Source organism: Mustela putorius, unplaced genomic scaffold (assembly GCF_011764305.1).
Source record: "Mustela putorius furo isolate JIRA1106 unplaced genomic scaffold, ASM1176430v1.1 tig00003859_pilon_pilon_pilon, whole genome shotgun sequence".
NCBI classification, from domain to species: domain Eukaryota; kingdom Metazoa; phylum Chordata; class Mammalia; order Carnivora; family Mustelidae; genus Mustela; species Mustela putorius.
The window spans coordinates 23,212,182-23,240,038 of record NW_025422011.1 but is presented as its reverse complement, the minus strand read 5'-3'; the positions used below and the strand labels follow the sequence as shown (position 1 = coordinate 23,240,038).

Genomic DNA, 27,857 nt, shown 5'->3' with positions numbered 1-27,857 from the left:
TAAAAGAAATTTCAGTTACAACCTGAAAATATTTTAAGTAGGTCAAAAATTAATTTTATTGAATTTTTTGGTAAAAATACTTTTTAAAAAATATTTTTAGACCTATTGTCTGTTTTGCTACTTCCCCTATTGCTTGGTCTATTTCTAAACACTACTCAATTTGGCAATATCCCTTGAGGAGTATATGGCACTTAATATGTATTGTTCCCTAGAGGAATTATGAAAGAAAGAAAAGATGCAAATTTTCTCTTGGGATAAAATAGAAAATTAATTGAAGAAGAAAGAGTCCATGATTTAAAGTATAGTTAATACTGGGAGAAAATCATACATGATTTTCATATTTGTTGATTTCATCTTCTGAGTTTAAATACCAGTTATTACAGCAGAGTTCATACTCTTTATGCAGCAGCTTGCATGGCTTATGTTTATATTATCATCTTGTTTATATACAGTGATGTAAACTATAGTAATCATTTTTATGTATTTTCTTCTTACGCTTTCTTTACTTGCTTCAGACTCATCATCAGTTGGCTTTTGAATTTTGTATTAAGATTTTGAAAGGAATACTCCAACAAAAAATGAATTGTATTTTTGTTATAGTGATTCTGCTGCATGGATTACAAACACTCTATCTCCATGCTTGGATAAACTCCATCAAAAGCACATTATCCTCCTACTTCTGTGGCCAGCTGCCTAATTGTATCTGCTGTAACCACACGCTGTTGGAACATGATACCAATGAAGAACAGAAATGATAAATTACTCCCTGCAGGTGATAGTGATAATGATAATTTTTAATTTCCTTCTTCCTCATAAGGTCTAGTCTGATCTTATTTCATTGGCTGCCATCCTGTTCCATACACACATGATACATTTTCTTTAAAGAAATACTCATCACACCAAAATACACGAGAAAATAATTTATTTTTATTCCAAGTCATTGTTCTTCAGATGAGCATGTATAAAAATGAAGTGCATTTACCTTTGTGTGTCTGGGATAAACAAAACATGGCTTAAAACAGACTTTTAAATATTCAGTTTACACATACTGTGAGTTTTTTTCTTCCTCTTTGTGAAATCCACAAAGAAGAAACAGTTCATTTTGAAAGACTATATTCTAATGCTTAGGAATGTTTAAGATGCACAACAAAGCTACATGCCTGAATTATTTTCCTATATATGTGGAGGATCCCCACCAAATTACAAATGTGATCAGACTGTCCCAGAAGTTTGCTGCATATGCATGTATTTTTCTTTTATTCTGTTTTCTTCTATAATGAGCACTGTTGTTGTTCTTAATTACCACAGACTCTCCCGTCTCTCAGTCTAAGGACTTTATTGTTTGGTTTTTTTTTAGGATTTTATTTATTTATTTGACAGAGAAAGAGACAGCGAGAGAGGGAACACAAGCAGGGGGAGCGGGAGACTGGAGAAGCAGCCTTTGCGCTGAACAGGGAGCCCGATGCTGGGCTCAATCCCAGGACCCTGGGACCATGACTCAAGCCAAAGGCAGATGCTTAATGACTGAGCCACCCTCAGGGGCCCCTCAGTCTAAGGACTATTTAAAAATTTTTCTGATGGTGGTATAATGAGTGAGATGTTATTTATTTAACTGTGACCTTGCCTTTACAGATTAGTCCAACTTCTACAGATGTTTTATTTTAATGCTTGTTTTTTCCCCCCAGCAGTTCCCTTTGCCCCTGACAAGATATACGTGTGGAACAAAAGAGAAATGTATCCGGTCTTAGGCCTTATAACCTATCTGATCTTTTTCAAGCGCATGTCAAGCTGTGCTCCTGTTACTTATTACCGTTGCCTGTTAGCCATCATTTTCAGTTTCCTGTGGTTGTTGTTTATTCTTACATTTGAATGACTTCCACAGAGAGAGTGTAAGTTCATTGAAATTAACATTCAGCAGACCTAGAGGTAGCCTGTCAAAGTGATATTAACAAGGTGGTGAAACTAAAAGAAAAATGGTGGCATATTTATGTTCTTCACCAGAATAAATAGCTTTGTCCCTAAATCAGCTGACGTATTTGGTTATAATGGCTTCACAGAGAATAAAAACACTAATTGTAGTTCAGTTGGGTTTTATAGTCTATGATTCAAGTTTAATGACATTTTTTCCTCTTTTTGTCTCATATCTTATTTTAATTATTAAGGACCACTTATAAGTTGGGGGGAGCCCTTTCCCTTTCAGTAGCATTCTACTTGAGGGTTAATACCCATTTTAAAACCAGAAATGCCCTTTGATTGTTTTAGAGCAAGAGTTTTCTACTTGCTCAATTATGTGAATCTTTCTGGAGTTTTGTGGGGGGTTTTTTTGGTTTGGGTTTGTTTTTGTTTTTGTTTTTGTTTTAAGATTATTTATTTATTTTAGAGAGAGAGCAGGAGCAGGAAGAGCAGAGGAAAGGGATCTGAAGCAGGCTCCACACTGAGCGTGGAGCCTAGGTGGGGCTCAATCTTAGGACCCTGAGATCATGGCCCCAGCTGGAACCAAACGTGTGTTGCTTAACCAGCTGCATCACCCAGGTGCCCCAGTTATGTGAATCTTAACAGTCTGATGAGTCAATTATCTGCACATAATTTGTTTTTTTGTTTTTGGGGTGGGGGGTTGCACATAGTTTTTTATTGCAGGTGAATTTCTTCCTACCTTCTCGTGCTTCTGCTTCATGGGAGCTGTAGAACTGATTTTGGTATTACCCTCCACCAGACATGATTAGGGAGGTAAATCTGTTTGAGTTGAAAAAACTATTGTGCATTTCAGAGGGAACAATAAAGTAGATGTGACTTTAGATTTATCTTTGTCATAGGCCCCTGCCAAATTCTCATAATCAAAGTGAATTATATCTTTATTTTTATTTATTGTCTTGAGGCTTAGCATTGTTTTATTACCCCAAACTACCCAGTATTTCTTTCACTGAATTTGGGGGGCTTGGAGGAAGATGAGTTTCTTTGATTTTTAACTGAATTTCATAGATAGTTCAATTTGGGGATTGGAAGACAGTTCTAAAATACCTTTGTATTCTCAGATACTTTGATTTTTTAATTCTGTTGCAAACTCATGCATCAGTCTCCCCTCTTCGTTTAGAGCTATATACTCTATTATAATTACATTTGTTCTATCATAATAATATTGCCAGTCTGTCTTTTACCAGAGTTAAATATATGAAGTTTTGCTTTGTGTATTTTAAACAGATTTATATTTATATTTGTATTTAGATCACATTTCCTGGTAATGGAAGTTGTTAGTATTATAGTAATATATATTTTATATAATAAATATATATAATTATAATTATTATATAATTATATAATGATAATAAATATATATAATTATTGTATTAGAGTTGAAAAACTTGTCATTTTTTTTCAAGTTCATTTAGTTCCTATTATATATTAGATATTGCCCTAGCCTTTGGGTATACAGAGGTGGGCGTTGCTAAGGGAACTGATAAAAGGTAATAATAATTAAATTGAATGTCTCTCCATGCAATACTATAGATCATTTAACTCAAGTGTTAAAAATAATTTATTATCACAGAAGCTGTTCATTTTTATGGGAAATCTAAATTATAGGTAAGGCTGATGAATATGCACATTCCAAATCTATCATCTACTTCAATAGGTATTATGATTTGTTAACTGGTCACCTGTTGTTGAAAATGTGGGCTAAAATTGGCATCTTATAGATAAATCGTTGCAAGCATACTTGATAAATTTCCATAGAATATTTTTTGGAAGTTAAGATTTACTGGGTCAGTGAGTATATGCATTATATAAACATTTTGACTGAGCCCATAACGTGTATTTGCACAACAGAAAAGTACACAGATCTTAAGTATAGTTTGATAAAATTGCACAAAGTGAATACCCACCATGCATCCAGCAGTCAGCTGAAGAAACAGAATATTACCGGCAGCCCAGGAGCCCTCCATGTAACCCTTTCTAGTTTCTACCACTGTTGAAGAGTAACTACTGTTGTGACTTACAACAGTGTAAATTGTTATTTTTTGTTATTTGTTATTTTTTGAATATTCTATATATAAATAGAATCATAGCATGTGTACCATTTTCTCTGTGACTTCTTTTTAATACAGATGTTTTGTTTTTTATTATGTATTGCTAAGTTCCCTCTAGAAAGATCATTTCAGTTTATTTTCCCAGTATGCATGCTACTTTCCCCACTAACTATGGATATTATCTTTTAAAAAATGTTTTCCCCACGGGACGCCGGGGTGCCTCAGTTGGTTGGACGACTGCCTTCGGCTCAGGTCATGATCCCAGAGTTCCGGGATCAAGTCCCGCATCCGGCTCCCAGCTCCACGGGGAGTCTGCTTCTCTCTCTGACCTTCTCCTCGCTCATGCTCTCTCTCACTGTCTCTCTCTCTCAAATAAATAAGTAAAATATTTAAAAAAAAAAAATGTTTTCCCCGGAAACCTGGGTGGCTCAGTGGGTTAGAGCCTCTGCCTTTGGCTCAGTCATGATCCCAGGGTGCTGGGATAGAGTCCCACATCAGGCTCTCTGCTCAGCAGGGAGCCTGCTTCCCCACCCCCACCCCCCGCCTGCCTCTCTGCCTACTTGTGATATGTCTCCCTGTCAAATAAATAAAATCTTTAAAAAAAAGTTTTCCCTATCGTGATCAAGGAAAATCGTATCTGATTGTTTTAGTTTACTTATTTTTCTAAGTAGGTCAAACATCTTTTACTTACACATATTATTTGATTTTTCTTTTATAAATGATTTTCCTGCTTTTTTTCTAATTTCTTTTGACATTGTTTCCTTACTAATTTGTAGTAACTTAATGTAAAAAAGGACAGTGTCCCTTTGTTATATATATATATATTGCAAATACTCTCAGATTTCTTCATCTTTGAATTTGACACTAAAATTTTATTTTACTAAGTATAAGTAGCATACAGTGTCATACTAGTTGGGCGTACAACACCGAAACTCCCTGCTTGGTGGGGAGCCTGCTTCTCCCTCTGCTCTCTCCCTGCTCCTACTTTCTCTCTGTCATTCTCTCTCTCTTTCAAGTAAATAAATAAGATATTCGAGAAAAAAAAAAGAATCTGGGGTTTTTTTTGTTTGTTTCTTTGTTTTTGTTTTTGTTTTGTTTCATATGGTATTTGTGTTTCTCTAACTTATTTCACCTAGCATAGTAACTTCTAGGCTCATCCATGTTGAATAGGAAGATTTTATTCTTTTTTATGACTGAGTATTTCAGTGTTTGTATGTACCACATCTTCTTTATCCATTCATCTATCAGTGGGCACTTAGGTTGCTTCAATATTTTGACTATTGTAAATAATGCTGCAATAAACATAGGAGTGCATGTATCTTTTCAAATTGGCAGTTTTGTTTTCTTGTATAAATACCCAGTGGGATTACTTGATCACATAATATTTCGATTTTAAACTTTTTGAGGAATTTCCGTACTGTTTTCCATAGTGGCTGTACCAATTTCCATTCCCACCAACAGCCAGGTATTCCTTTTACTTCACATCCTCATCAACACTTGTTATTTCTTGCCTCTTTGATTCTAGCAATTCTGACATGTGTAGGGTAATATCTCATTATGGCTTTGTTACTAAGTTTTAAGCTTCTCTTAAGTTTCTGCCTATGTGTGATGCTTAGAAAGCCTTCTTCACATCCCAGTTTTATAAACATTTCTATGTGTTGGTGGCATTTTGCTCTTCTTCCTCCTAACCACCCAACCCCCTGCACTGATCTTTGTGATTACATCTGCATACATGGAAAGCCCTACCAAATGATGTTATATCATGTTTGTCTTAAAAAATCGTAAGTATTTTAAAGAAATTCTGAGGGAAAAAGTAATCTTTTATACTTAACAAACTGTTGATCATTTCTGTTGTTTTTCTGTTGTTTTTGATGTTTCAGGTTTCCTCCCAGTATTATTGCTCACCAGCTTGAAGAACTGCCTTTAACATCTCTTCTTTTTTTTTTTTTAAGGTTTTATTTATTTATTTATTTGACAGAAGGAGATCACAAGTAGGCAGAGAAGCAGGCAGAGAGAGAGGAGGAAGCGGGCTCCCCGCTGAGCAGAGAGCCCGATGTGGGACTCGATCCTAGGACCCTAGGATCATGACCTGAGCTGAATGAAGACAAAGGCTTTAACCCACTGAGCCACCCAGGCACCCCTAACATCTCTTCTAAAGTTTTTTTGGCAATGAATTCTTTTAGTTTACCTTTTCTTGAAAATGTCTTTATTTGCCTTTGTTCCTGAAGTATATTTTTGCTGGATATAGATTTTGAAAGGTTTTTCCTGCTCCTATATTTTTTTCCAGCTGGACCTCCATTTACCTGTATGTTAGTTGCACAGGCCCCTGAGGCTCCTGCATTGTATTTCAATCTTTTTCTGCTGATTTTTCAAATTAGATACTTTCTATTGACCTATCTTCACATTCACTGATTTTTTTCTTTTTTTTCTCCTTGTCATCTCCATTCTGCAGTTCATCCCAGGGAGCTTTTTATTTTGGTTATTACATTTTTTAATTCTAAAACTTCCATTAGTTTTATTTATTTATTCATTCATTCATTCATTCATTCATTCTTTTTCCTCTACAAGAATTCCTATCTTTCACTTCATTTCAGTGTGTTTTTACAACCCCATTTCTGTTGCCTCATAACGGCATGGTTATAATTCTGTTTTAAAGTTTTTGTCTCATAGTACCAGCTTCTGGGTCATCTCACAGTTGGCATTTGTGGATTATCTCTTTTCTTAAAAGTTAAAGACATTTTCCTGGTTCTTTGTGTGTTGAATAATTTTGGATTGTTTTCTGGATGTTGTGCGTGTTATGTCGTGCCTACTGTCGGTCCTGTTATAATTATCTAGAGAATGTTGTTGATGTTTGGTGTGAGTGGGCAGTCAACCCAGTTAAAGCCAGAACATAAGCCCTGTCAACCATGTCTGGGCAGGCAGTGGTTCACATCTCAGTCTAGTTCTTTAAACGTTTGCTGTAGTGTTTTGGGCTCTCCTACACAGACCCTATTTAGTGATTAGTCTAACTCTCACAGCTTTTTCAAATCTCTCTTATGTTCTGGAGATCTTTGTTGATTAGAGGTTTTCAAGGCCTGTGCCAGTGATTGAGATTTTAGTTCCATTCTCTCAGCCTTTGTTATGTTGATTTGGAACTAATCTGTAGTTCAGAGGTCAGGCTGAGACTTTTTCTGGACCCTACAAAGTAGGGTTCCTCTCATTCCCCCACCCCCGCCATGATTCTCACATTCTCTTTTTTCAGTTTTTCAGTTGAAAATTATAACTTCTAAGTCTTCTTTTCAAATTCACTAATTTCATAAAGTATCCTGACAACATAGTAAGACTAGCTGAATTTGAAACTGAAAATCTTAACTAAAATGTATTGAAAACATGCTACATGAGAGACCTATGCAAATTAAGGAGAGCAACAATATGAATTACACATAGGCTTTGTTTTTAAAAAAACATTGCCGTCTGGGATGCCTGGGTGGCTCAGTTGGTTAAGCGACTGCCTTCAGCTCAGGTCATGATCCCACGGTCTAGGGATCGTTCTTGGGATCCTATCCCATCCCACATGGGGCTCCTTACACAGCCAGGAGCCTGCTGCTGCTTCTCCCTGCCGCACCCCCTGCTTGTGCTCACTCACTCACTCTCTGTGACAGATATAAATAAAATCTTTAAAAACACACACACACATTGTAGTCTGATAGCACAACTAACTATAAGAAGTATGGTAAGTTCTATAATAGAATTGTATATAATAAGCACATTCTCTCAGCAAATATTTTTTGTGTACTATGGGCCAGGCACTGCTCTGGACACTGGTGAACAAGACTGGCATACAGGAATAAATTTAAGAAAATAGTTAAATTAGTCTATGGAGAAATACCAGGAAATCAACTGATAGAAGTCATGTTTTAGAAATGTTCTGAGTAACTACATAGTTTTCTATAATAATCTGTACCTGAGTACTACATTGTTTTATATTTTGTCTGTTTCATAGAATTATAAATAGTATTTTGATTCTTTGTTGGTATCTAAAATGTAATGAACCTCAGTGTTAAATATTGAACTTGTTTTGGGCCCAATCCATATTAACCTCACAGATCAATAAAAGTTCACATTCTCAACAAAAGCAGCAGAGTACACAAATAAGCTAGCTTTATAGTGATTTTTCAATAATCGGTGTCCTATTTTTAACACCTTATAACTATTTTTTAATGCCAGTTTTAAAAATAGATAAAGCTAATGCTGTTAGTGAAAGAAAAAGGGATGGTATCATTTAAATTTTAAAAAGAAATGAAAATTACATATCCTCATCTGAATATTCATCTTTTAGAGATCATTTTATACTATCACAGTAACCCTTAGAGTTATCTCAGAGGTTCTCCTTTGGGTATTTGCTTAAACGCATGTTTTATTTGAGTACTATTATATATTTTTAGTTTATCTTCAGCCAAAAAGTGGCATTTAAAAATTCTGTTGATCTCATTACAAAAATATTCATAGTACTTTGCTTTAAAATTAGATGCACAAGATCAGAAAAAATTAAATGAGATCTTTGTATAAAAGAGTATGTTTAAGTTAAATTTACTGCCGTGTCACAAACCACCTTAAAACCAGGTACCTTGAAGTCACAATCATTTAGATTTATTTGTGTATGATTCTGCAGTCTGGACTGGACTTGTCCTCTAGTTCTTCTGCTGGTTTCTCCCCAAGTCTCTCAGGCTGCTGCAGTTGTCTGAGAGCAGAGAGCAGAGCACAGAGCTCCAAGATGGCTCCCGCCTGCACAGCAGGCTGTCTTTGGGAGAGCATGGGTCAGCTCTTGAGGCTGGCTGAGCCTCTTCCTTCATGTGGTCTCTCACTTTTCAGTAGTCTACCACAGTTATTTCTCTAATAAAACACATATTGGTTATTTGATTAGCCTTATTGCCCTTATTATTATATTGTTTCTGTGGGAGAAAGCCAAATTATATGACTTCATTTTCACATGTAACATCTTTTCCAAGAGATAATAGTGACCTGTCATAAGTATAAGAGGTATCTAGTCTTTGAAATGGTTTCTTTTTGCCATTATCTTGAAAGACTGAATAATTGTTATGTCATGTAATTAGTTTAATAATTATTTATTTATTTTTTAAACAGGCAATTGCTGGCTACTTTGATATATATTTTGAGAAAAATTGTCACAGCAGGGTAAGTATTATGAGTTTTCCCATAAGAATTAATTATGTGAAATACATTGTATTTTGTTTTTGTGCCCCAAGGTGTTTGATCATAAGCATTTTGCTATTGTAAGCAATCGGAGCTTGTATTTGATGTAGTAGATTAATGTAGCATGATATTAAAAATCTTGTACTTCATCAGATACTTTTGAACTCTTACCAATGCAGGTCGTGTTCTCCACGGGCCCCCAGAGTGCCAAAACACACTGGAAACAAACAATATTTCTATTGGAAAAGCCATTTTCCGTTAAAGCAGGTGAGAAAAAAAAGGGAGAGAAATTTCTTATTCTTTTTGAAGTAAACATTATTCCTTCATTTCACAGGGACTTTTTCTATGCCCACTGTCTTTGAAACAACGCAACATGCTAAGTAAATAAGATATTCTTAGAGCTACATAAATTTTAGATGGCATATCATTTCAATAAACTAGTGATTTAAAGAAAACTTTTATTTAGATTAGATTTATAATTCCTGCCAGTTAAAATGTGCTTTAATATGTAGCTTTTATTTTGAGTACCACAAAGTAATTCCAACAACTTTTCTTTAAGTATTAACTAGTAGTATATATTAAGTTGCAAATAAAAGTAAAAATGATTTCACTTCCAAAGTGACTATCACTGATAGAGGTGAAGTGTAAATTTAAAAGAATGCTATTCAGTAGTTACAGTGTTCAGTATATGTGTCTACATGGCTCTCCCCAGTCTGTACCCGCTCAAATCTCACATGGTGCTCAAGGACTGGCCCAATTCTGCATTCTTCTATCTTGTACCTCATTGATTGCTCACTCTGATGAGCACCTAGAGTTCTTACGTACCTATACCCTTAGCTTCAAAAGTTAGAATTTGACTGTGGAATGAATCTCTGTTATTTAAATTGTTTATTACATATAAATTATCCTCCCCCACCTTTGCAGAAAGCTTTCTGACTATATGAAGCCTGAATGTATAACAAACTTCCATGAAAAGAAATTCAAAATCACTAGGAACTCAGGGAGAGAGGCCAATTAAAACTATATAAGAGACTTTCTTATCCATCACTACAGGAAAAAAAAAAATCAAAATTTAACAAGGCCAAGTACCTGCAATCATGTAGCCAAATGGGACTTTTATACTCTTCTGCTGATAGTCTTTATTGGTACAGCTTTAGAGAACAGTTTGCTACCTTCAAGTTAAGTATAGATGTATAAGTATCATTGCTAAAACCACAGTTTTTTTCTAGGGATGTATTCTGAACAGTCTCCCCTGCAGCCTGTCTACAACAATCTTGACAACAGTATGGTGTGTAGAAGTGAAAAATTGGAGACACCCTGAATGCCCATTAACAGAAGATAGATAAATATGATAGTTGCATACAGTAAAATCTCTGTAACAGATTAATCATGTATTTGTGAATATCAGAAGCAACATTAAGCAAAAAAGAGTGATTCCTACAATACATTGTTTATATGGAGTTTAAAGACCAGTGAAACAGTTTCATGCACAAACACACATAGTCAAAGTAAGAAGCAATACTTAAAAATGATAACTGGGGAATTCAGTGTGGCTGCCCCTGCAGAAGAATAGAAATAGGATCAGGGAAGGCTTTATAGGGGATTCAGTGCCATAGACCTGAATTATTCCTTTTAGAAATTGAGGGAACTGTGGGAGAATGTTAAGATTTGACAAAACTTGAGTGGTGGGTCTGGGTGGTCATTATACTGTTCTCTCTCTGTTTCAAATATTCCATAAAATTCCGGTATAGTTTATTTCACTGTTGGTGCATAAATTGAATTTGGTAGATGCACATAAACACTATTAGAGTAAAGCAGCACCTCGTTGTCATGTTTTCCTTTAAGATTGTAGTGCTACGGAAATGAAACCTTGATGGTCTCATTTTCTCTTTCTCCAAAAAGCTTGAGCACAGCAAAACTGAAGTGTGATGAGCACAAATGAGATTTTATTACATTTTCATTTGTTTTTGTTTGGTTGGGTTTTTGTATAGCTTTGGTATTTGGATTGATACTTGGAAACTTGAAAATGTTGCTTTCTTCACAGTTCCCATTTTATTATCTTAGTGCTAAATTTTAAAGGTTGTGCTAATTCATTCATGTTTAAATCTTGGGAGAGATTTAAGATAGCATTTGAATTTTCTCCTACTAATTACAACAAAGTATTATTTTATTCTAGTGAAATTTTGAAATCCTAACTACTTATTACCCAGTAATCCTTAGAGTAACTGATTCAGCTTTTTCAGAATACTGTGAAGGAGATGTATGATTGTAATATTGCCTTGTCTACATTCTGTATTTCTTTCATTGCCATTGTATATGTGCTTATATTTAAATAGTAAGACCAGTACACCACAAAATTTTGGAATCCCCTAAAATACAACCAGGAAAAACTTAAAAGGGAAATTTCAAAGTAAGGAAAATGTGGTCCTTCTCAGCTGTGATAGTATAAAGAAGGGATTATATAAGGAAATACAACACCTTTTTGTTGTTGTTTTTTTTAAACCCTCCTAAACCGCTGGTGGTAGTACTAGTGAGTAGAAACCAGAAGTTGCTGGGCAGAGTACTAAAGAAGACATGCTAATCAGCAAAAGCCTCCAGAAATCTACACACAATGCCCCCTTAAGTTTTTTTGGTTTTGGTTTTTGTTTGGTTTGCTTTGGTTTTTGCCCCTTGAGTTTTAGATGTGTACTAAGATACATGGAGGTAGGATGAAATGCCTGAGGTCAAGCAAAGCATCTGAGGCATCTGTGAACAAACACTTCTCAGAGATTCCATGTAGCTCTGGGTATTTGAGTTTCAACCAGCTAGAGTGGGGACTCCTTTTGGACTCTCTTCAGTCCAGAAGGACCATAGCTTCATAGTAGGAATAAACTATCCCTAAACTAAAGGCTAACCTGCATGTTCCTTAACAAAGCTTAAAAATAAGCCTCCTTAAAAGAAAAAGAGAAAAAGAAAGAAAGAAAAAAAAAACTGGACCAAAGTAACTTTACTGGCAAAAAAGGAAAAAAAAAACACTGAACAACATAAAATTCATCATGGCCTAAACTTCCAATCAAATGCTAAATTCAGGAAAATGTCAATTGAAAGAAACAGATCCAGAAATGAAATTAGCACACAAGCATATTGAAACATAACTGCTGGGCGCCTGGGTGGCTCAGTGGGTTAAGTCACTGCCTTCGGCTCAGGTCATGATCTCAGGGTCCTGGGATCAGAGTCCCGCATGGGGCTCTCTGCTCAACAGGGAGCCTGCTTCCTCCTCTCTCTCTCTCTCTGCCTGCCTCTCCGACTACTTGTGATTTCTCTCTGTCAAATAAATAAATAAAATCTTTAAAAAAAAAAAAAAAGAAAGAAACATAACTGCTGTTATATGAGAAGATATTTAAAACCCAAATAGAACTGCTAGAGATGAAAATTATAGTATCTGAAGTGAAAGTGCCATTCGATGCAATTAACAGCAAAAAAGGTCAGTTTTCTTAAAGATGCAGCATAAAATATATCCAAAATGAAGCACATAGAGGGAAAAAAGACTTTTTAAAGAAATGAACATATCCACAGTAACCAGTGGGAAAATATGAAGCACACTAATTTAAATGTGATAAAAAGTCCCTGAAAGAAGCAGGGACAGAAAATATATTTGAAGATGCAGTAATGGCCAAATTTTCTTTCATTTGATAAAAGCTATAACCCACAGATTGAAGAAATTCAATGAACCCTAGGTAAGATCAATACAAAGAAAACAACACCAAGACATATCACAAACAAATTGCCAATAAATAGTGATAATAATATCAAAGTCTTAACATGAACCAGAGAAAATAAAACAGAGGAGCAAAGAAAGAATAGTATCAGAATATTCTTCAGAAGCTATGTAAGCCAGATGATAAATGACATTTTCAAAGTGCTAAAAGAAACTGTCAATCTAGATTCTATATTTAGAATAAATGTATTTAAAAAATGAAGCCTAAATAAAACCCTTCCAGAAGAAAAACACTACAAGAATTCATCTCCAGCAGATTGTCAATACAAGATAAAGTAAGCTTCTCAAGTGAAAGGAAAATATCACCAAGTGGAATCTGAACGAAGGAATAGGAAATGTCAGAAATGGTAAATGTGTGACTTCGTAAAAAAAAGACTTTGTTTACTCATTTTTTTAATTTTGTAAAAGATAATTTAAAACAAAAATAATATATTATGGGTTTCAAAACAGACATAAAATTATGGCAGTGATCAAAAAAATTAATGAGAAAATGGAAATATATTAAGTTTTTACATTGCACATGAACTCATTTCATGGCAAATCATGATAAATATGTATATTGTAAACACCAGAGGAACAAGTTAAAAAAATTTTTTTAATTAAGCCACAAAATATAACTGATAAGCTAGTAGTGAAGATGAAATGGAATCTCAAGAAAAAGATTTGGTTCAAAAGAAGATACAATCGGGGTGCCTGGGTGGCTCAGTGGGTTAAAGCCTCTGCCTTCGGCTCAGGTCATGATCCGAGGATGCTGGGATCGAGCCCCGAGTCGGGCTCTCTGTTCCACGGAGAGTCTGCTTCCCTTCCTCTTTCTCTGCCTGCCTCCCTGCCTATTTGTGATCTCTGTCTGTCAAAAGAATAAATAAAATCCTAAAAAAAAAAAAAAAGAAGAAGAAGAAGAAGAAGAAGATACAATCATTAAGAAATAGAAAACAAATGGTATGGGACACCTGGGTGGCTCAGTCAGTTAAGGTCTTGGTCCCAGGGTCCTGGGATCAAGCCCAACACTGGGCTCCCTGGCTGCTGGGGATCCTCCTCCTCCCTCTGCCACTCCCCCTGCTTGTGCTCGCTCTCGCTCTCTTTCTTTCTCTTTGTCAAATAATAAAATTTTTTTAAAAAATGGTATGATGGTAGACATATTCAAACATGGATAACTATATTAAAACTAAATGGTCTGTATATCCACATAATGGAATATTATTGAAAAGAAATAAACTGATGCTATGAAATGACATGGAGGAAACTGAACGTATATTACTAAGTGAAAGAACTAATCCCAAAAGGCTGCACACTGTGATTCCAGCTATATAACATTCTGGAGAAAGCAAAACTGTAGAGACAGTGGCGGGGGGAGCGGGGGGCGGCAGATAAAGTGGTTGCCGAGGGCAAGGGATACAAATAAGCAGAGCACAGAGGATTTTTAGGGCAGTGAAAATAAGCTTTCTCACCGAATGCACCCTGAATAAACCAGAATGCGTGGAACAGCTGTTTGAGGTCCCTGAAAAGTAAATAATATCAGATAAATTGGAGAAGACCAGAATTCGAATACCCTGAACTGGTGATAAATTTATGATTTGTTTGCTTCGAGTATCCCCAGTCTGATCTCAGGCAGCCCAAAACTCAGAATTAAGGCATCAGCACAGATGAACTAGCTCCTCTAATTCTAATTTGAGGAATGGGAAAAGGATCTCCTAATGCTTAGAGAAATCCCCATTTTTCTTTTCTTTTTTTCTCTTTGTTCTCTTATATCCTAGCCCCAATAACCCCACAGTGGCTGCAGTAGGGATCCACAAACACCTTAAACTCTGAGGGACAGTATGTAAATGAGTGGGTGTGGCTGTGTTCCAGTTAAGCTTTTTTTTTTTTTTTTTTTTTTTTAATTTATTTGAGAGAGAGACAGTGAGAGAGAGCATGAGCGAGGAGAAGGTTAGAGAGAGAAGCAGACTCCCCATGGAGCTGGGAGTCCGATGCGGGACTCGATCCCGGGACTCCAGGATCATGACCTGAGCCGAAGGCAGTCGTCCAACCAACTGAGCCACCCAGGCGTCCCTCCAGTTAAGCTTTATTTACAAAAACAGGCAGCCAGCCTCAAAGCCTTCCATAAAACAAATCTCCATGGCACAAATTGCTTCACTGCAAATTCTTCCTGCTACTTCAAAAAGAAATAACACCAATTCTATACAGTTTCTTCCAGAAAATAAAAGAGAACTAATTTTATAAGGGCCTTGATACCAAAAACCAGACAAAAATTGTACAAGAAAATTAAACTACAGAACAACATCTTTCATGAATATAGATGTACAAATTGTCAACAAAATACTAGCAAACTAAATCCAGCAATATTTTTTAAAAAAACAATACACTAGGACCAAGTGGGGTTTAGTCCCAGGAATCCAAAATTGCGTCAATAATATAAAATTCAAAAATATTTTAGAATCATTTAATGGTCTCTTTTTTTATTTTATTTTATTTTTTCAATGTTCCAAGATTCATTGTTTGTGCACCACACCCAGTGCTCCATGCAATATGTGCCCTCCTTAACATCCACCACCAGGCTCAGTCAACCATGTTAACAATCCGAAGAAGAAAAACCACATGGTCACATCCAGTGGATGCAGAAAAAGCAGTTGAGGGGTGCCTGGGTGGCTCAGTGGCTTAAAGCCTCTGCCTTCGGCTTAGGTCATGGTCTCAGGGTCCTGGGATTGAACCCTACATCGGGCTCTTTGCTCAGCAAGGAGCCTGCTTCCTCCCCTCTTTCTGCTTGCCTCTCTGCCTACTTGTGATCTCTGTCAAATAAATAAAATCTTTAATTTAAAAAAAAAAAAAAAGCAGTTGACAAAACTCAGTATCTATTCATGATAAATACTCATAGCATACTAGAAATAAAAGAGAACTTCCTCAACCTGATAAAAGGCATCCACACAAAGTCCATAGCTTAGCATCATACTGAATGGAGCAAAACTGAATGCTTTCCCTCTGTATGGGGCAAGGCAAGAATGTTCACATTCACCACTCCTATTTTCTTATATTGGAGGTCTTAGCCAGTGTGATAAGGAATGAAAAAAGAAACAAAAGTCATTGGAAAGGAAGAAATAAATCTGTCATTATTTACAGGTAATATAATTGTGTCCACAGTGAATTCTAAGGAATCTCAAAAAACTACAGAACTAATAAGAGAATTTAGCAAGATAGAAATTGACAGGCTGGGGAAAAAAAAAAAAAAAGAAGGAAAGAAAGAAAGAAATTGGCAGGCTGATTCTAAAATTTGTATGCAGATGCAAAAGACGTGGAGTAACCAGCAGTTTTTCAGAGAATCATATTGGAATCCTTATACTGTATGATTTCTAAACTACTAAAAAGTTACATTAAACTAGACAGTAAGATATTATACTATAGGCAGACAGAGATTATTATAACAAGTAGAGAATCCAGAAATAGACCCATTTTTGTATAGTTAGTTAATTTTTTTCCAAAAGGTCACTGTATTCACTTGGAAAATGATAGTCTTCAACAAATAGTGTTTAGAACAACTTAAGTATTTGTACAGGAAAGTAGTTTTCATGCTTACCTTATACTGTATTCAAGAACCAAATCTAAATGGATCAAAAACCTAAATATAAATGTATAAAACTGCAAAACTTCTGGAAGATAACGTAAGAGATAGTCTTTGAGACTTGGGGAGGCAAAAGTTTAGGAAAGTGAGATAATGGTAAAACCCATTGCTGCACACATAAAATGTGCACATTTTACCCTCAGTTAATTAAAAAAAAAAAAAAACCTTCACTGTCAATATTCCCAGGATAAAATCCAAATTTCTTTCCGTGGCCCTTTATAATCTGACCATTTCTCCTCATTTCCAGTCCCAGTGTGTTACATTCCACATCAGTAGCCCATCATATGCTCCAGCTCATGTGGATTTATACAGACCACGCATTTTTTAGCTAACTTTCCTATCTTTTCTTACTCCTTGCCTTACTCTAAGATAGTCTACCTAGAAAGCTGTTTGATCTCTTTCACTTGATAAATTTCAGTTTTCTCTGCATTACCCAGCTTATTTCTATAAATCTTCCCTCACCTTAGAAAATTAACTACTGTCTGCTTTGTTCTCCTAGATCATTTCATGCATACATCTGTGTTAGTACATCTCAATATGCTGTGATAAAGGGTTTTCTAATAGATAAGTTGTCTTTCTCCTTTTTGATCTGATGGTAGTATTTGCCATATTGTAAATATTTTACTGAATGTACCAATAAGTATAGTGATAAGCATTGTCATTGAAATTTCATTTCCTCTAATCACCTTGGGTGACATTGTGCCAAAGGCATTTACTGGCCGTTTTATTTGGTTGTCCCATTTTGTCAACTGTGATGTTCTCAAAAATTTTATCATACTATTGAACTTGAATAGCTTGGTGTTCAGATTTATCTTGGCATGTTTGAAGAGTTCTCTGTAGTTGTGTTTAATTACAACTAAAAGTAATTTTGGACTCCTTATGCTCTAAAATTATTAGATAAAATTAAATAAAGCCAAGTGTCTATTCAGAATAATTTGCTGTGCATATAAGTCTTGTTTTAGTATCTAGAAACTAATATGTTAAGATTTATAAAATAAAATATTATAAATATGTCTTTCATTATGCTGCCTAGATTGTGGGGCATGGGGGCAGGTGTGTGAATATTTTTAGTAACAGTAAATCTCTTTTTCCACCCTTAAGGGTAGACTTGATATTTAGAAAATAAGAAAAGATGTTGTGTGAATAAGGAATTTCTCAGACTAAGAATTGTACATTTGGCCAAAAGCAAAATGGAAGTATAAAATAATGAGCCTAGTTTGTTTTGTTTGGTGTTTGGCTTTTTTATTATATTTTATTCACAGCCTAGATCTAAAAATATTTCAGAAGAAATGCTGTTAACATTTGAGGACTTCTAGCATTCTGGGAGTAACAAACCATCCTCCCAGAATTAATACTTTTAAAGTAGTTAGAGAACACTTACTTTAAAGTTTAAATTCAATGTGTTTGTCCCCTTTCCTTTAATGTACAATTTTTTACTGTATGAACTTATATGGCAGTGTTTACTGTAAAAATCCATATCTTTTTCATGTAATTTCGCTTTGAAAATATGACTAAAGTCAGGCTATTTATTTTTCTTTCTCTGTATGTATCTAGTAAGCGTTATATGATGGAAAATCCATCTTTTTCTCTTTCATTCTTTAAGCTCTAATAGTGATAATAATGATTTTAAAATTTTCCCCCTTCTGGGGAAATGAAATTTCATTGCTCTGGAAGAAATTAATTTTAAAAAGCCACTAGAACAGAATTGAAATGAAATCAATTTTGCTCTTGATTGAACAGCAACACTGCTTTGTGGTACTAATGGCCGTCTGCCGATGATAAAAACAAGGTGGTAACAGCTCAGCTCCACAGAGAATGTACTTTGCAGCTCCCATACAGTACACATGCTTAACGGCATCAGTCATTTTATATCTATTTGACACTGATTAATTACTACGATCCCTTCTGGTATTACACCTACTGACTTGGCACTTTTGTCAGGCCTAAACAATTGACGGGAGTTCAGCAGGGTGAATTATGTATTTATTACTGTGACCCTTCATGCTATTTAATTAACTTAAATAAGTGCTGTTTGCACCCTCATTTTGAAATTAAGATTATTATAGAAATAGTTACTTTGCTTGTATTTCACCTTAAGACATGAAAATTATACTAGTTTATAAGGGAATTAAAACGTCCTGTTAGGACGTTTTAATTATTCAGATGTTTTGTTTACTATTGATGCTTAAATTTTTTTTCTTTCATGAAAATTTATCAAAAGTATCCATAACTAGTTCATCTTGACTTGTGCTACATAGAACTCTTCAATGTATCCTTTAAACTTGAAATGAAGAATTTGATGCCTGCCTCATAAGCTCTATAGAACACTTTTGATTTTGACCATTATCTTAAGGATTAAACTTAAATCAAACAGCAGCAACCATTAGAGGACATGCACTAAAAAGAAACATTTGCAACAATACCTCATATCCATCAACAAAATCACTAACTTGAATGCACAAAGGATTTTTTTTTTAAGGTGGTGGTTAAACATTTGAAATGATATGGTAATCACTGAAGTGTAATCAAAGTAGTCAGATTCTGACAGTGTTTAAATAACAAAAGTATTGTATTGTTTTCTTTTACTCATTTTTTTGTTTCGTTTCTAATAACACCAGCATTGTTGAAGATGGCAGGAATTAAAAACTGGAATATACTTTATGCCTTTTTGAAAGTATTCCACTTCTAATCATTCATCCTAAGGAATCAAATCAAAATTCAGTTTTTTTTAAATATTCGCTATTCTAAGAAGTGAAAGTAATAGAAGTAATAGTGTTTCTTTGTTTTGTTTGTTTGTTTTTAAAGATTTTATTTATTTATTTGACACACAGAGATCACAAGTAGGCAGAGAGGCAGGCAGAGAGAGAGGAGGAAGCAGTCTCCCTACTGCACAGAGAGCCCAAGGCAGGGCTCGATCCCAGGACCCTGGGATCATGACCTGAGCCGAAGGCAGAGGCTTTAACCCACTGAGCCACCCAGGTGCCCCAAAGTAATATGTTTTAAATTGCCTGCCTTGGGGCACCTGGGTGGCTCAGTCGGTTAAGTGTCTGCCTTCAGCTCAGGTTATGATGCCAGGGTTCTGGGATTGAGCCCCGCATCGGGCTCTCTGCTCTGCTTGTGTTAACTCTCTCACTGTGCCTCTGTCAAATAAATAAATAAAATCTTTAAAAAAAAAAAAAAAAAGGAAAATAAATTGCCTTTTTTTTTTCTTTTTTTATTTATTTATTTGGCAGGGTACAGAGAGAATTGTTAAGGTGACTCCCTGCTGAGAGTGGAGCCCAACAGGGGGCTCCATCCCACTATCCATAAGATCACAATAGTCACTGAAACCAAGAGTCAGATGCCTAATTACCCAACCTACTGAACCACCCAGGGGCCTCAAGTTACTTTTCTTTGAGTATATTCCTTGTGATTTTTATTTTGATTTATGGAATATTTAGAAGTCTTTTGTTTAATTCCTAAATGTTTTGGGATTATTCAAGTATCTTCAAGTATCTTTCTGTTAATTTTTAATTTTATTCAGTTTTGGTCAGAGAACATATTCTGTATGATTTCTTTATGTTTAAGTGTATTACGATCTGTTTTATGACCCAGCATATGTAGATGTAATCTGTCTTGGTTCTGTAGATGTCAACCAAGTCAAGTTGGATAATAGTGTGTTAAATCTTCCATATTCTTTCTAGTTTTCTGTCAAGTTGTTAGTGCAATTATTGACAGAGGAGAGGTGAAATTTCCAGTGATAATTGTGGATTATATTTGTCTTCCTGTGGTTCTGTCAGATTTGCATCATGCATTTTGAAGCTCTTTAGTCATATAGTCATACATAAAAGTCATTAGGTCTCTATGATTTGAATGATTATTTTGAAATGTGTTTCTTTATCTCTGGTTGTATATTTTTTCCTGAAGTCATTTTTGTCTGATGTTAATACTGCCATTTCAGACTCTCTATGATTAATATAGAATTACATTATATAGAATATTATATAGAATAATACTCCTTCTTTTTACTTTGATGCTGTCTCTACATTCAAAGTATTAATACATATTACAGTTAATATTAGTATCGGTGATACTAGATTTAATTCTGTCATTTGCTTTTTTTTCAAGTATCCCCTGTTATTTCTTGCTTTTTTCCTTGCTACTTTTTTTTTTATTGAATACTCTTTATTATTTCATTTTATCTCCACCCTTGGCTAATTAACTACATGTGTTGGGTTTGTTTTTATAATTGTTGCTCAAGAGTTCCAGCATGCCTTTTTAGCTTACCAGACTACTATCAAACATTGGTACGCCATTTCATTTATAACTTAAGACTCTCAGTAATTTACTTCCATTTACCCCTTCCAATCCTTTGAGCAAATTTCACTTCCCCAGTTGGTGCTATACATGGATTATCTCCCAATACATCGTTGTTATTCATGCTTTAAATATTCAGTTATGTTTTAAATTAATTTTAAATTTTTTCATTTTTTTAGATCTGCTTTGTTCAAAAATTAAACATAAAATTGTCCTAAAAATTTATTAATTTTTTTCCAAAATGAGTGAACTGTCTCACAACAATAAGCAAGAAGTACTAGGTATACATTATTATTTTCCTGCCATACTGTATTCCTTGAATTCTTAAACACATCTTTTGCCTCTCTTCCATAGGTGAAGCCTTGAAAGGAAGGATAACAGTCCACAAGAATAAGAAAGATCCACGTTCTCTCATTGTGACCCTCACATTGAATAATTCAACTCAAACTTATGGTCTCCAGTAAAAAGGCTATGAAAGCACAACTAACTTGCAGTTTTTAGTATGGCAGTGGGTTATGAGTAGGAGTGGAGAGAGGGGGTTTTATGTGAGCATGTAGCTGATGGATCTTTTCTAATGAGTCTACTCAAGATGAGAGACATGTGGTTGGAATCTCATATAATTCAGCTAAGGAAGAGAACAACAGTTCCTAGTGGACCACCTACATTATTATCACAGTCTTGGAAGTCTGCTCAGCAAGATTTTACAAATGTAACCATTACATTGAGTTTAGCTATACTGAAAATATTTAAATAGGCCTAAATTTGAGACAGAAGTAGTCTTTTGTTGTTTTTAATGTTTCTTACTATAAATTTTAAGCACTAGTAACTGATTAGTTATTTGGGTAATGTTATATTAAACTAGTAACTATATACAAACTATTGTACATTTTATTACAGATTTCTACTCTGAGGAGTAGTTTTTAATTGTATTATTTGGTAGAATATTAGAGTATAAGTAAAGAGCAAGTGGGAGGGACTAAAATATGGAAAAGAACATCACACAAATCATATTTAAAAGACAGCTTAGTTGATTACCCTCTAGTTCTGAACTTCTCATCTTTGCAGAAGTTACTTCGCCAGACAGTTTTCTAGTACTGCCCAGGAAATCTAATTTCATTGTGTTTATCCTAGGTTTCATACAAGTTTTTAAAAGGTCGGGAAAAATAAGTACTTACTTACTAATATATCTTTTTCAAACTAGATTTACATGTAACTGTTAATCTACTTACAGTTGTGGTGTTTACAGTTATTGACTCAATTTGAAAAGCAAAATAGAAAACATTCAATAAAATGTGTACAACAACCATTAACATTATAAAATATCTTAACATACTAAAGCCTTTTTATAAGATCAGAAGCATTTTAAAAAGTCTTGTCAAAGGAATCATCTTTAAGAAAATGGGGATTTAAGGACAGCTGGCTCATACACTTTTTTCAGTTCAACAGCTGGTTTTTCTTCAAAATAAGACCTACACAAGGCAGCATAGCGTGGTGTTGAGCGGCATGAGCTCTGGGGTCAGTGCCTAGGTGCAGGCTCTGGTGACAGCTCTTACTTGCTGTTGGATCATAGTCCTGTTCCTTCACCTCTCTCTCCCTTTATGAATACACTAGTTCATGAGTTAATACATTCCAGCTACTTCAATCAGTGCCTGACACATAGAAGACATTCATTAAATGCTACATGGTAGTATCATTAGTCAGTCAAGGATCCTTCCACAAAATATGTGCTGTCTACATTAGATTCGTTTGGGAATTGTTCCCTCATCAAATAGTGCCCTTAAGTACATGAATGGGTGAAAATATTTTGACAGAAATTACTATAGCAAAATTCTTTTAAAAATTGTCTTTTGGTCTTAGGGAACTGGACTACTAGCAATGGCAAAATTAACCCCTTCAAATGATGTATTTCAGATCATAGTCCTTTAAGTCTTGGCTTCTTCTATAAGCGTAATTTCTGTTTTCACTGGGTTAAACCGGCCAGCTTGTTTTTTAATTTAAAACATTATTAGAAATGTGTGGTGCTGATAATTTAGCTCAAAGTACTTTAAATTTTGTCTGGGAAGACTTCAGGTACAAATTTGGGTATAGTAGAGTGATAAAAATAAGGAAACCCTGTAAAAAGATTTAATGGATTTTTAAAGTAACCAAATACAGCCTAATTTTTTTGCCTTTTCCTTCATGTAAGTGAGTAACAAATTTTTAAACTATTTAAAAAAGCATTTCTCAAAAATGATTTTTTTTTGTAAACTCTTGTTTGATTTGCCTAGATTTTCATCCAGTGGCTCTTTTAATTTTCTCCTGGTTATAAATAGGCCAACGATAGTTGGTAGGTCCCTGTTTACCTTTCCAGGCCAAAACATTCTAATGTGTGTACCTAAACATTTTATGAGAACATGAGAGTCCAAATGTTAGCTCTTTGATTGGAATTTCAGCCGTTAAGCTGGTACAAAAAATTAAAACTTCATAGCCCCTGACAGTGATAAATGCACTGTCCTTTCATGCTGTGACCGATGCACATTTAGGGATAGCAAACTATTCTGTCCCAAGGATTTTATTTCATTTCCATTAAGCTTTTGAGATTTTATTTCATTTCCTATTTTTCTTTGTGAAGATTAACGTTGTTATATTGTAATGTATAGGATTCATCCAACTAGTCATCTCTATTCAGTCAAAGAGTAATTTTTGAACAGAGCATTTTGGAAGGAGTGTTTCAACAAAACAACTCTTGAGGGTGGACAGCATTGCAGAAAGTGGTCCAGTAAGGAGCCCCAACTGCTAGCACATTATAAATTTATAACACATTATAAATGAGGGAGCTGTCATTTCCCTTCGAAATAACCTGTTTGAAAAGGAGAGCAAGTAATTCTGGTCCTGTAGGGTTATTTGCTTCTTACCACTTAGTCTAGGTTAACCAACCTGGTCTGCCTGTATTTTCCATTAACCTACCTTTCTCTCTTTTTAAAGTGGAATATCTAAAATGTATTGTGTGAAGTTACCGAGCTGAGGTCTGCAGTCAGTCACTATCAGGTGGAGCGAGCTTGCTGACAGTACTGCTAAAAACTTAGAATAGGAAAGATTAAAACAGGATCACACATCATTTAGCTCCTGCCAGTCATGCCAGAAATGATCCTTTAAGCTGTAGCATAGATCCAGAACATCTAGGGATTCAGATTTTTCTGTGACGAATATCTCAAAAATGGTGTTACATCTACCCTGCTGTCATGGAATTTGAATCTGTGATGAAAGGCAAGGTCACTGAGATAGCTGAGGCCAAGCATTGCCTACAGTGGGTTGGCAGACTATGGCCTGGGGCCAGATCTACCCCATAGTCCATTTTAATAAAGTTTTACTGGAGTAGAGATAGCTAGTAGTGTACGTAGACTTTCTTCACAAGGTTCATTAAGGGCAGTGGCAGAGAATATACACCCAATAAAACACATTACAAAGACTGTAGTTTTTACAAAAACTTGAAGCTAAGCAACTAGATGTACTTCATTTATGAAACTTAGAGGATTAACCAAGACTTCACCCTAATTTAAAATACATATATATAGTATTTACATACTTGAGACGTGTCTGGAATTGCAACAGTGTCCTGTGCAGAGGAAATTAGTACACTAAAACTTTGTAGCTGGTTATCCATTTCAGTTAGACAGTTTTAATGAGACAGAGAGAGGTACAAACAGAACTTTTTCAAAGTTAGAGATGGTTGAACCTCACCCACGAGCTACAAACTAAACTAATGAAGGACTTCTGTGAATCTCACTAACCTCTGGGTTTCTAAGAGGGCTCTGGACCCAAAACCAACTGCCAACATTAGGAGAGACAGTTGGGGTAATTGCTTTTTATCAGCACTTTTCAACATGCCTTGAGGCTCCCAATGCCTGCCTTGCTTGGTTCTCACTCTAGAATGTGGTGTTTAATCACTACACGCCATGGGAAGGTATGTAAAGACCCTGCCCAGCTATCAAGCCTTGGAGGCTCATGTATTTTTAATGATTTTGTGGTTTTTTCCCTACTATAAAGTTAGGGTAAATTTTTCCAAGCAAAATGATGAATAAGCAACTACTTTAAAGTATCTTAGCAATTTACTTGTCTTTTCCAATAAAGTTTTCAGTGTAAAAAAAAAAAAAAAAGCCTTCCAAAGAAACGGTTTTCATATAGTGCCTCAACATCTTGACTAAGTGGAGTAGTTAGCATTCATTTAGCTCTAGGGTATAGCTAAATATATTGTAAAAATAGTCTTATCATTGAGTTTGTTGTAATTTTTTAAAATTAAGCTAACAACTTAAATAGTAAAGGAAGATGAAACCCCAGACTCCCACTTGTTCTGCATCCCAGGCTCATATCCCTGTGCAGTTCTGTGTGTCTCCTCTTTTCTTTCTGAAATCCCTTGCCCTCCTGAGGATATTGCTTTCCCCGAAGTCCTCTTAAATAGTGACTGTCCTCTCCCACACCACTTATCTCCCTAGACTTGGGTATGCATTAGGTGACTTCCTTGCTTTTGGTTGCCAGTTATGGACCATTCTCTCCAAAGTCCTTCCTATCCCCTCCTATCTTTATCTTCTGTCAACAAGACTAACACAAACTCTCCACCTCCAGCTTAATTTCCATTCTTTGAAGTTTTAACTGCCTCCACTGCCCCACACTGCTCCTGCTTAATCAGTGAGTTTAAGATTTCATGTGAATGATCCTTTTATACCCTGACCTTTTGGCTCATTGACGTCATCCAGTGATCTTGCCCTTTACCTAAATTCAGCCACTCCTGTGGTCATCCTGTAGAACTGGCTATATACCCAGGACTCAAACTCCTGTGTAAATCTCAACATTAAGTATCATTCTAACTTCCTCTGTTTTCAGCTCACTCTCTTTTGTGATCCAATTCCAGCAGTCCTCCAACTCCACCGACCAAAATCCACTCATTCATACCACGTCTTCTGTCGCTCACCCCTTCCTGTTTACCCTTCCCTCTTGGATCAGTTTAAAATTTGTAGTCCATCATTATAATCACTCCCTTTCATATCGCTGCTACTTCTTCACCTCTTCCTTCACTTTTCTGTACTCGGCTAAACCACAATTCTGCTTCTAGTCCAAACCTGTGACTGGACATATGCAGCTCAGTAAGGCTAGAGGAAGGCATTCAACCATACTGATGGTCTAGTCTTAAATGTATGACTCCTAATCCCCGGTGTCCAGAAGTCATTCCTTATTTTCTTTTCTGTTTTTCTCACAGTCTCCTCAATGACTATTTTACACTCCTCTCCTCCAGCCTATAGAACCTCCTCCCTCATTCTTTCAGGTGAAGTCCTTGTTTCTTATTTTACCAAGAAAAATAGAATGAATCTGAGAACTTCCACAGGTTTCCATACCACATGCCCCACCAATTTTTATGTCCGTATACTGCCTCCCCACTAATTGAACGTCCACTGCTTCTAGCCAAAGCTAGCCTCTCTCCCTGTGTCCCACATCTCCTTCTCTAAATAGTTCAAAGATAACTGCTTCAGCATGTCTCTCTGTATCATCAAATTTTCCCTCCACTATTCTCAAGTTAACATACAAATAGGCCATTATTTCACCCATGGTAATTTCTTTTTAAAGTAGACTCCATGCTGAATGTGGAGCCCAACACAGGGCCTGAACTTATGACCCTGAGATCAAGACCTGAGCTGAGACCAAGAGTGGGACACAGCTGACTGAGCCACCCAGGTACCCCTATGATGAAAAAGATTTTAACCCCACTTTTTCCTCTGCTATTGCCACATTTCTAGTTTTTCTTTTACACTGAGACCACTCAAAGAGTTGTCCATGTTCATGGTCTCTGTTGCTTCGCTTCCCATTTTTTGAACAACTGTATTGAGGTATAATTTATATAAAATAAAATGCACACATTACATGTACAGTATAACAACTTGACAAGTGTATGCATATACTCAACACCCCTGTTAATATTTAGAACACTTCGTTCACACCAGAAGGTTTTCCTGTGCTACTTTGCAGTCAACATGTATCCCCACTCTCTCTTCCAGGCAAAAACTATCCTGATTGCCATCAAGATAAATTTGTTTTGCTTGTTTTAGAACTTCATGTAAGAGGGGTCATATCATATGTACTCGTTCATTTTTGTCTTTCAGCATAGTGTTTTTTGAGATTCATCAAGTTTACTTTTGTCAACAGTCCATTCACCTACTGGTGAACATTTGGACTGTTTCCAGGCTGGAGCCATTATGAGCATTGGTGTAGAAATCTTTTTTTTAAGCCTGTGCTCACCAGGAGCACTGCCTCCAACACTTCACTGAAAGTGCTCTTATCAAGGTCACCAGAGAGGTGTGCATGTTGATAATTCCAGTGACCAATTCTCAGCCCTCATTTTATTGGAGCTACCAGAAGTAGTGGGTGCTGAGGATCATGCTCTTGGCCTTCCCCACTCTCTTCCTCCTTGACCACTCTTCAGTTCCCTTTGTTGGCGTTTACTCACCACTTTGCTTTTTACATGTTGTCACCTTAGTCCTGAGATCTCTTTTCTTCCCATCTTTCTGCCCATCTTCCCTCCCCTGGTGATTTCATCCAGTCTTAATATTTTAAATACTTAAATGTTGATATTTTCTCAGTGTGTATCTCCAGCCGTCTTTCTTCCACTGTAGACTGTAGCCAGCCACCTGCATGCCGTGTTTACTTAGATGTCTCTTGGGCATCTGAAACTTAACATGTTCCAAAACTATTTCTGATCATCCCCAAACCCTGCTCCTGCTGTCTTTCTCTACCTCACTTAATGGGATTTCTTCTTTTATTGGCTCAGGCCAGAAACTTAACGTCATCCTCGACCTTTCTCCTCAACTCCACATCTAAGCTGGCCAGCAAACTATTGGATCTACCTTTAAAATATATCTAGAACCAAAATAGTTCTAAGTACCATCACCCCCATCCTGGTCCAAACCAGCATCATCTTTCACCTCAATCATTGATTCTCAAAATGTGG

The 27,857-nt window shown here is 35.8% G+C and overlaps 1 protein-coding gene across 4 annotated transcripts in view; it reads left to right on the top strand.

The window, feature by feature from the left end:
- The window catches only part of PRMT3 (protein arginine methyltransferase 3), a 129,460-nt gene extending 107,273 nt beyond the window's left edge, over positions 1 to 22,187 (top strand). For 3 of the 4 annotated variants that reach the window (XM_013055890.2, XM_004752135.3, XM_004752136.3), the window contains 3 exons: positions 9,147 to 9,197; positions 9,395 to 9,482; positions 21,236 to 22,187. In XM_013055890.2, coding sequence (XP_012911344.1) covers positions 9,147 to 9,197; positions 9,395 to 9,482; positions 21,236 to 21,345 — 249 coding nt within the window. In that variant the 3' untranslated portion in view covers positions 21,346 to 22,187. Of the gene's footprint in view, positions 1 to 2,380; positions 3,118 to 9,146; positions 9,198 to 9,394; positions 9,483 to 21,235 lie in introns of those variants that run through there. The other variant, XM_045066127.1, reaches the window with a different exon arrangement.
- The last annotated feature ends 5,670 nt before the right edge of the window (positions 22,188 to 27,857 follow it).